This window comes from Gavialis gangeticus, unplaced genomic scaffold (assembly GCF_001723915.1).
Source record: "Gavialis gangeticus isolate Ggan-Ray unplaced genomic scaffold, GavGan_comp1, whole genome shotgun sequence".
NCBI classification, from domain to species: domain Eukaryota; kingdom Metazoa; phylum Chordata; order Crocodylia; family Gavialidae; genus Gavialis; species Gavialis gangeticus.
The window spans coordinates 12005383-12016618 of NW_017729008.1; the positions used below are offsets into that span (position 1 = coordinate 12005383).

At 40.0% G+C, this 11236-nt stretch overlaps 1 protein-coding gene across 1 annotated transcript in view; it reads right to left on the reverse strand.

Moving 5' to 3' along the window:
- Window positions 1-11236, reverse strand: part of ABCD2 (ATP binding cassette subfamily D member 2) — a gene marked incomplete at its 5' end in the record, with an annotated part of 95793 nt that overhangs the window by 80020 nt on the left and 4537 nt on the right. Inside the window, one exon of the mRNA XM_019509387.1 lies at window positions 6869-6990. Coding sequence (XP_019364932.1) covers window positions 6869-6990 — 122 coding nt within the window. The remainder of the gene's footprint in view (window positions 1-6868; window positions 6991-11236) is intronic.

An 11236-nucleotide genomic window follows, 5' to 3' on the forward strand; every position in this document is an offset into this window, starting at 1 on the left:
TTTTTTTTTTTTACCACTTTCACATTTGTAACCAGTCTGTAACCCCATTAGTCAGAACCAGATCCAAAAATGAGTGATCCCCCTAGTTGTTTTCTTAACTTCCTGGAACAGAAGACTATTCTCTATACACCTAAAGAACTTGCTGGCGGGGTGGGGGGTGTTGTTAACGTTTTGCTATATTTTTCTATCAAAGACATCACTGGCTTCTTTATTTGGAAGGTACTTCAGGAGTTTGCCAAACTGTACTCCTGCGAGTGTTAGCTCACTGCACTCCAACCAACAGCAGGCACTTTTAAAGCCTCGCCTTAATGAACACATGAAAAATCTTCCTGGATGTCTGTCACCCTCTCAAAGATGTCTCCTTTGTTCAGCCTTTCTCCATAGCCTTCAAGGATTCCAATGCTCCCCCTGCTGGAGACAGAAACTGAGCTCTGGGACCTGATAAACCTCTGCAGGCCATGACATCATCCAAAAGTCTCAATACACTGTCTCCATCTGCTGACAGACTGGAATTACACTTAAGAATCTGCACTGGTATGGAAGTCTGAAAGGAGAAATATTTCCATGGCTTTAACGTTCAGAAAACACAATTCAGATTTTAAAAGCTAAAAGAGTGGCAAGAATAGCAAGGGAATAAGGACAAACAAATCAGCTATGGTAAAATATTTATAGATTATTAAACAGATTCAAGTAGATTTTATTGCAAGTAGATATGTATGATGTAAAGAAATGCAACTCTGTAAAAGTATGATTAATTGCCCCAAATTAACTAACAGACATTTATTATAAAGTACAGGGTCCTGTTCTCAATTATGATTTTATACATATAAAAGAATCAGGAGAACTTTGGTTAAAATCAAACCTAAGTCTACATTTATGTTTTCTATATCTAATACATAGGAAAGATGCTGAATTAAAATCACTTTAGCATGAAGATCTTTTGCTATCAGCAGAGTTGGTCAATATGGAAAGCAGTTGTAAAAGCCTCTCCAAAAATGGAGCCTTTCTAATCAATTCAGTAGGAGTTGGATCAAACTCCATATTCTTGGACTCTGCTGAGACTGAAAACCAACGTCACAAATAGTGCCACAAGTGACAGTGACATTTTTGATATGAAATGCTGGGCTCTGTGAACAAAACCTAACCATCCCATCTCCTCTGCTGCAGGAAGACCAATAGGTAGTAAGAATTTCCAAAGCAAAACCCTCTAGACTCACTTGCTAACACCAGAATATTTGCATATAACCTTATGATAAAAAGCGCCATGGATCATACATTACCCCCTTACTCCCAAAAATAAATTCTACTAACTGCCATTGGGATCCTTGGATTTATACTTTACAACCATAAAATATTAACTATTATTTGAAACATACTGCCATTCTCTAGAAATCACCTAAAAAGGGAAACGGGAATGAACTACGAAGTTGTAACCCCTTAACTTTCTTTAGCAAAGTTATAAGTGTAAAATTAAGATAGAAACTCAGATAGCTGATCTTTTGTCAATACATTTAGAATTTTAAAAAATGGTACAAGTCAAAATGAGCTTGCTTTTCATTTATTTAATGGATTTTTTTTCTAAAATGGAAAGCTATTGTGTTTGTAGAGCACCATGTAAAGTTTGTAGCATTATATAAATGACTTTAATATTGAATAAATAATAATGGCAACACTACTATATAATTAGTAATCTGGCTGCCTCTCTACAGTAGGGGCCAAGTATTGAAATAGCTGAAGCAGCATAGGTCAAAAATCACCGTGCATTAGCAGGACTCTTGGGAAGACTGCGCCATATCTAGCTTGTCATAGTTAGGGACCTACCTCAATCGTGGTTTTCAGAATTTCGTGCAAACCACGAAAAACAGTTGTCCAAAGTGGCTGAGAAATCTGGCATTGGCCACAATTTCCCCCACCAAAAAAAAAAACCCCCCAAAAAAGTGGTAGGAAGGTAGACCAAAAGAAAGCGCCCTTTGCCAATCAGTGGCGAGGGGCAGGGAAAAAGAAGTGGTAGTGACACAGACTAAGTGAAGGTTCCCTCTGCCAATCAGCAGCAAGGGGTGGGACCACCGCAAAATGCCCATGAAATCAGCCCTATGCACCACAAGTGGGCCATGAAAAACCCATTTTCTTGCAGGAACTTAGGTAGGTCCCTAGTCATAGTCTATACTCAAGGATCACAAATTAAGGTATTATTTGTACCCAAGTTACCAATGCCTAAATCCACAAAGGGAATTATTCACTGCATGGCTCAGTGAGCCTAACTTTTAGACTTGCCAGCATCTAATACCACAACTCAAGTTAGATGACCAAGCCTTCCCATGCACAACATCGAGAAAGCTAAAAGTTTAATGGAGTCCCATAGGGCAGGGGTTTTCAACCTTTTCCAACCAGTGTACCCCCCAGTGGCCAGATGTGGGGGGTGGGGCACGTGGCCGGATGCTGACCGAGTGGGGTAGGGGGTTGGTGCATGGCCAGATGCGGAGCAGCAGCAGTCACCACGTGTGGGCTTCCCTTGCCCCTCACGTCTGGCCAGGCAGGCAGGTTCTGCGCAGCAGCACAAGATGTGCTCTGTCCCCACCCACTCGCGTGTACCCCATAGGGCCTTCTCAAGTACCCTTGGTGGTACGCATACCCTCGGCTGACAACCCCTGCCACAGGGAGTAGAGAACAGTCTACAAGTTGTTACAGAAAAGCCAAACTTTTATTTTCCTATTGTATACTGCTTCATTTTTCTGTTCTTGTATCATCATATACTATGTTCTGTTTAAAAAGAGTACATGAAATTTATTGTAGGGTTTTAGCAAAAGACCATACTTCATATAATTTTAGTATTACATATAATTTTATTGCCCATTTTATTGTGCTGTTTTAGTAAAAGCTGTAAATCAAATACTACTAAAATAAAGTGAATAAATTACTATTAAAATAAAACACAGTAAGGCACAGAGGCACGTAGGTCCTGGGCAGATGTAACGTCTGAAGCTCAAATGGCAAGCAGACAGACACAAATGTCCTAGGAAGTGCTCCAAAAATCAGCCAAAGTGCTCTAAAAATATGGCTAGATGAAATATCCATTATTTTGAAGTGCTTCCCATTTTGGCTGTGTACTCATAGTTTCTAGGGTCGGAAGGGACCTGAGTAGATCTCCAGCATCCCACCATGCACTCCCTCTAACCTTGCCTACAGGAAGAGAGGAAGAACAAGGCAGATAGCCAAGAAGCACTGTACTGTACACTTGGTCATCTCTGGGGCTAGACAGCAGGAATCCCTACATACCTCTGTTTCCAATCTCCTGGTTCTGGAGTGCAGGTACAAGGCCTCTTTTTTCCTAGTTTCAGCAGGAGAATGCTCAGCTATCCAGAGCCCCAAGTCAAGCAAGGAGTCATCTTCTCCCTCCCCAAGGCTAGAGAGAACAATTCTTTGCATGTGCTGGAACAGGAGATCAGAGCCTGAGTGCACAGGAGAGGACTCACTGACCATCAGACCAGCTCTTCATGGGGCTGGGGGAGTGGAATAGAGCTGCAAGGCCAAGCAAATACAGCAGGAGAACACACTACTGCAGACCTTCATACAAAGGCTGAAGTGGTCTAGTGAAGAGGCACGAAGTGGGCAACATGTTTGTCCATGGCCTTAAACACTTGGAATTTGAAGGACTCTGAACTAGAAGAGAATTAGAAGTGCTTCAAAGTACATTTGTCCAAGGCCCGAAACCAGTGGTGCTTAATGCCAAGCCCATGGGCCAAATCCAGCCAATGAACCTATAGCATCCTGCCCATGGGGCTCCCCACAGGTCAGAAAAATTGGCACCAGGGGAACAGTGGCATTTAATACTACCGCCCCTCCCCTGTTGCCAAATTCCCAAGCCCCATGCAGCTGGGTTAGGGCTGAGCCATGCCCCCTCTCCCCTGTGGGGTTAAATCTGGGCCAGGCTAGACTTTGCCCCCTCCAGACTTAGCCCCACTGTGCTTGACCCATGCTCAAACTGACCCACAGATGGACCAGGCACTGCCAAGCTGGCTCATGGGGCAAGAAGGCTGAATGCCACTGCCCTAAACTAATCAAAGACAATGTAGAGATGACAAGTGAGGCCCAACTCCAGGAGAGTGACAGTGTTTCCACTAACCTATCCCCTTTAACTAATATCCCAGTTTTACAGCAAACACCTGGGATATAGGAGAGACAGGTTTTAATACCTACTATGATTGATTTAGACTAGAGCATCAGTTTGAAGCCTGGCATCTTTCCTCGTGTGTGAGTTCTCTCAATACAGGCCTACAGCGTATTTTGAAGTGGGCCTCTCCTGCTAAAGTTGTTCAACACTGTTCAAAATACTTAAATATTCACCAGGCCAAAGAAAGAGAATGACTTTATAACCTAGTAGTTACAGCAGTCACCTCAGACACATGGGTCCTTGCTTTAATGACTATTTAATGCTCCATATAATGTTGACCAGTTCCAGCAGGGAAAACTGAGAAAAGCCAAGCCCAGAATACACTACAGCCTGCTGCTAGGTAGAACACCTGGGTTTAAATACCTGCTCCAACTGAGAAGAGGGATTTAAACCTAGTTCTCATGTATTTCCTAATGATCCCTGTTTTTCTCTAGACACAAGGACATTGAGTATGTGGGTGCAGCGGAGCCACTACTATTTATTTATTCTCTGCAGGTTCAGTGTGCCCTGAGAACACCACATAATTGAACCCAATTAATGAGAAGGCCACTTACTTTGTGAATCCCACTATGTTGTAGGCATGAGCTAGGAAACCAAGTAGCTTGGTAGCATCAGGGCCAACAACAGACATTCTGGTACCTCCAAGGTTAAGTAGCAGCTAAACAGCTGTTTTGAAGAAATCTGTGACACCTAAATTTTAGATCTCATAGAGAATCATAGAGAAGTAGGGCTGAAAGGGACCTCCAGAGATTATCTAGTCCAGGCAAAATCATCTCTATCCAAACCATCCTATACAATCCATAATTTAAACTCCACATAAAACTACCCTTAGCCTTGATAACACAGACCTAACACCCTAACCTGTGACAGGCAAAGCAGGAGAACCATGGCAGCCAATGGCCATTTTCAGTTGAACATTATTAGTATATACTCAAGAGGTCCAAGGAAGAGGGCTACACCCCCTGCTACAGAGGAAGACAAAACCCTCCCCAGTCTCTATCAGGGTAAAACTCTGTACTGACCCCAAATTTAGCAATCAGTCTGTCCCTGATCAGAGTGGCAAGACCCTCTAAGCTAGGAACTTCTGGCTTTGGTTCCAGCAGAAACCTTGGCACATCCCAACTGAAGTCCCAAGCCTTGGCTGTAGCCAACATCCAAGGCCTTTGAAGGAGGCTTAAAAACACCCTAACACATATAACAGCAAGAGGCGGCAGGGGCAACCAGCAAAGCCCAGAAGCATGGGAAATGCCCATAGTAGAACACAGGCATAACTACACCTAGGTCATGACTGACCAGTGGCTGTCCAACCTCTCCTTGACTACCTCCAGTGATGGAGAGTCCACAACTTCCTTAAACTGTCCATTCCACTGCCTCACTATTCTAACAGAGAAGAAGTCTTTTTTCCAGATACCCAATCTAAACTTACTTTACTGAAACTTTAAGCCACTGGTCTGTGTTCTCCTCTCTACAACAAGAGATAAAAAGGTTCTCTCCTTCTTCTTTATGGCAGACCTTAAAGTATTTGAACCCTGCCATCATATCCCCCCTTAAGCACCTTTTCCACAAGCTGAACACACCTAGCTCCTTCAGCCTCCCCTCATACGACTTGCTTTCCGATCCCTTTATTGTCTTAGCTAACCCTCTCTAACTTCTCCAGAACCTTCTTAAAATGCGGAGCCCAAAACTGCACAAAATACTCCAGATGAGGCCTAACCAGTGCCAAGCTGAGAAGCACTATCACCTCCCATGCTTTGCACCTAATGCTTCTATTGATGCAGCCACACAAGGCCAATGCAGTTTTTGGATGCATCATACTGCAGATTCGTATTGAGTCTGTGGTCTACCAAAACTCCCAAGCCCTTTTTTGTAGAGTTGCCATCCAGCCAGGTGTTACCCACTATATATCTGTACTTTTGACGATTCTTCCCAAGGTATTGCATACATCCAGACTGAACTTTATCCTGTTACCTTCAGCCCAGCTTTCCAGTCTGTCAATACCCTTCTGAACTGCACTTGCATCCTCCAATGTATTCACAGTCCTTTCCAGTTTCATGACGTCTGCAAACTTGCTCAAGATGCTTTCTATGTCACTACCCAAAAAATGAATAAATGCACTGAACAGCACTAGACCCAGGACATACCCCTGTGGGACCCCACTCAAAACCTCCTACTATTCTGACATGGACCCAGTAATAATTACCCTTTGCTTATGACTATTAAGCCAGTTAGCTATCCAACTTATGGTAGTTTTATTTAGCCCACATTTATCCAATTTATTTATGACACAGTCATGTGGGGTGAACTCCACATACACTATACCCACAGCATTCCCTTTCCACCCAAGTAGTTACATTGTCAAAGATCACGTTCGACATGATTTGTTTTCCATAAAGTCATGCTGGCTGCTTGTGATCAATCTTTCCTCCTCCAGATGCTTGCAGATGGCCTTCTTTAGGATATGCTCCAGTAACTTCCAAGATATTGAGATATGGAAAGTACTGGCAATTAAGTATTTTAAGTCCTTTGAGGATTTAATCCTTTAGGTCAGATTCTCAACTCAAAAAATACCCATTGATTTAGGAACATCAGTTTGAACCAATATAATTATAAAAGATTTTTTAAATATGCAAATTCATTTTTTATTTTGCTTTTCTTCCTTTTTTCTTTTCTATCGTATACATAGATGATATACAATACCTCTTTATAAGAAGACATGATCCTTTCAATAGCATCTGCTCCCGAAACCAACAGATTTCGTGAAGTAGTAAAAGTTTCTGTTCGCTCACTAACCATTGCTTGTTTCTGGCCATCTTCTGACTCTAAAAGCAGAAAAAAATTCTTTTGATCAAAAATTCTTCTGAAAACATCTCCACAAATTAAATTTTGGATAAAATATAAACCAGTATATAAAAGATAGTGAGTTAAATTGAGAACTTCTAAATTCTCTGACCACAGCCTTCTACAAAGAAAAAAAAGTCAGGCATACAATTAACAAAAACATCTAACAACAAAAAACAAGAGGAAGCATTAGGAATTACTTTTCCTATATAAAACATCCTGTCCTTGAACACTGATTGTGAATCTATAGACTCTTTTAATATACCATTATTCAGTCCATCTTTCATAACTGGAAAAAAGCATAAATCTAAGCCATGATCTGAAACTAATGTTTTTGAAACATACAACTTCTATTTTTACTCATTTTCAATCCTATTTAATTCCTCACTCCACTCACATAGATGTAAATTGGTAAAATGAGACCATTTTATAAGAAAGCAATTAGCAATTTTATTTTGTCAGTAAGCATCTGTATTCCTCTTTCGGTTATTGTAAGGATGTGTGTTTGAATAATAGTTTTGTCTTCCACAACCCACTTTCACTGTCTGTTTGCTCCCATAATGAAGTCATAATCCTTTCTTTATATGCTGTGACTTCTTAGAGTAAAAATTATTCTGAATAAAACAGGAGCAGAAGGTGTTTTTAGAAATACCTTTTCCAACTGGTAAAGGGAAAATGGCAGCAAAAATTATAGAAGACATATAAATAAAATTATAGAAGAAATATAAATGTTTAAGTAAGTATTCCATATATGAAATGTTTAGGGTGAAATTAATTATTTAAACCTTTCATGCCTAGAGTCCAAGTCTGTTACTATGATATCCCATGCTGTCATCCAATACATGGAAACTGTTCTGCAACATCGATTGAATACACAGAGTTTGCTTTTCCAATAAATCATCAAAATAAATGTTGTGTCTACATTTTAAAGACTGAATATTGTATGAACCTAACATTTGCAGCTATGCAAACTAAAACAATGCTGGTTAAACAAAACACAGAGCTTCAGGAAGCTGTTTGGAGAGAAGCATTTCAGAAGGATTTTCTTTTGACCCTATATACAATATACAGATTGAAGTTTATTTTGGTGAGAGAGACAAAAAGCTCATCTAATACATTTTGTTATTAATCTAATCTATTGTGCTTTTTCAACGCTTTCAGTCAGGAAAACCCATAAAGAATTCTCCACAGATGCACCGTAAATACTATTTTTCTGCACTGGTCTATGTCAGACACTGTACCAGTAATGGAAGCAAATTTTTCTTTTCGATATCAAGTGTCTGTTTCACTATGCTGACAAGGTCAGAGTCTAGAGCATCTGAAAACTGAAATACAACAAACAGCAAGCTGCAGTTTACTTGTCCATCGCTACTTTCTTTTTTAGAGATAGCAGTATCTAATTTGCAGTTTATTTCTCAGAATGCCAAACAAATGGGGCAAATAACATCACTTAAATCAATGAAGTTACATAGGCGATACCTTTGGTTCTATGAATTTGAACTTATTACATAAGCAATTAGTATCTTACATGTAAGGCGCTGTTTGGTCTCAATTAATGTCTCTCAAATGCAACGGTTGAATTATTTAGGAAGAATGTGATCATTAACAAGTACAATTTTTCCGTGTATTTCATGTACTTATGAAAAATGAGACTTTCTACCTTAAATTACAAGAAGTCAGTTCTCTGTCCACCAGCACTATAAAATATACCTGGCTGGGATGCAATGAGAGGTGTGCCCTTTTTCAGATTTGCAAGAGCCCCCTTGGAAAGAATAGTGCCATCCTAAATCTCCTTCTTCTTTTAAGTCTTTATTCACTGAAGTAGTCACATTGGGTGCCTGTAGACATGTTACGGGGCTGCTCTGACACACTGTAATTACAGAATTAACCAAGTCTGCTGCAGCATGGTAATTACTGTGCTCCAGCCAGCCTCAGAGTCTCATATATTAGTGTCTCCACGCTTTAAAATGGTGACAGGGTGCTTCAACTAAAGCTTGTTTGAAGAGCTCTAGTTCAAGTGCCCTGCTGCCATTTTGAAGGGCATGTACAATACTACACGAGACCCTGCAGTGCTTTAATTAGAACAGTTCTCAGAGCTCCTCTAATTAACCTCCCCCCCATGTGTAAAAAGTCTCTATTTACTCCAATAGGAGAACAAATGTGAATAAAGCTCCTCAAGGAATCCAGCTCTCCCAGAAGAGGGACCATTCATTAGTAGAACTGAGCAAAACACTGGGCCCTGCTACATGTTCAAATTAAAGCTGGACAGAAACAAGCTATAAAGCTGTTACACATTTTCAAACACTAACTTTGTAGCTGGTAGATTCTTTTTATAACTGGATGACATTTTTATGGTGAGATAACTACCTGGCACATGTGACCAGTCTAAATTTATTGCACAGTTAACCAGATAATTCCATGATAACAACTTTCCATTTGTGGCCAGTCTACATTTATTAAATGATTAGCCAGATAATTGCATAACATACATAACATGTGGCAGAGGCCAAAAAGGCCTCTGCCACATCTTGCATGTACTTGAGGAATTAAATTTGGGTAGAACTGAAGAATTTTAAGACATTATAAAATATGGTTTTCCTGTATTACACAACTGATATCAAATTACTAGGCCTTTCCAAAACAACCTTCCTTAATTTTTTTCCAGTGTGTTTCATATAAGGTTTTCCTTCTTTATTAAAGAAAGTGGTATACTAGAACGGTAGTTCTCAACCTTTTTTGTACCAGGACCCATTTGTAAACATTGACTGCCAGTCCCAACCTAGTGCCCTGTGCTCCCAGCCCTACAGTGTGTTAGGCATGGGGGCCCCAAGCAGCCCCCTGCAGACTGGAACTCTGCCAGCCTACAAGGGAAAAGCCACAGTTTCCCATGTTTTTCTCCTTTAAAGGAGAATCCATTTTTAAAGTTTGTCTGCAATCCTTTCATATATTCTTGCAACCCAGAGTTTTGGGTCATGACCCACAGGTTGAGAAACTGTAGTAGATAGATTGGACAAGTATGTGCACTCTCTCTCTGCTGTACTGCATGTACAGCATTCTAGTATTTTATCTCCATCAGTAGCCTAACATATTCCTCATGCGTAAGAGTTATAACCCCCCCTGCCTTTTTCTTTTTTTTAACAAAATGAAAATCTCATTGCCACTAATGGTTAGTTTCCTGGAATCACATATCTTGGATATTTTGATGCCATGTCATTTTAACACTAAAAGCAGGTTTAATACTTACATACTCTTGAGCCACCTTTTAAAAATCAAAAAGTGGGACCCTGACTTTGCAAAGTAAGCCTGAGGTATGCAATGGAAGTGGCAGCAAAGGGCTGGCACAACAAAGATATTATAGAAGCATATGTAAATTTTATTTTACAAACACCTTAATTTTTGTGGCAAAAGTTTACTGCTGCACACCTACAATGCACTGTGTCCAAGTTCAGGCCTGGTCACTATACCAGTTCTATACCCTTCCTGGATTTACTCTACAATGATAGCTCTAATTCTGCTCCATCAGAACTATGAACTCAGTTTATCTGACTTGGGTGGCAGAATGCTATTTATCTAGCTGGATCAACTGCAGTAGTAAGTTGGGTCTATTCAGTTCTTGCATACCAGATAGCCTTCATACTAGTCTCGATGGGGTCAATTTGTCACCATTATTAATACAGTTCTGATCCTGTAACTTCCCACTCTTAGTCAGTCAGTGCCATGGTGCTTCTATGACAACTTCTGTGCTTTAACATTTTTACTTGTTACTACTAGCAAATTACTTGTCAGCAGTATAACTTGGGCTATCACTGACCTTCTGCTCTGCCACATTTTAAACATATTTATCAAGGAACTCATCCTAGGTATTAAGAGTGTTACTTGATATAAGGAAGGTGAGAATGAAACACAGCTCCTTTGCTCTATATATCTTTGTAGTAGCTTTATTCATTTCAAAAACCAACATTTTTTTTCTGATTCATAAGAAAAGTGCTGAGGAGGAGACACTTGTATTCTACAGTTAAATAACCTTTGTATCTATTAAAGATTATTGCAAGACTACACAGATTTCTAGCTTAGTAGACATATGCTTAAATCAGTAAACTTCACTTCTGTTACCACGGTAATAAAGTACTGTTACCCCTCCACTGGCTATATTGTTTGATACACATCAGTATAAACTCCTTTTTTAAGGATATGACAGCCAAATCCTTCAGCAAAAAAAAAAAAAAA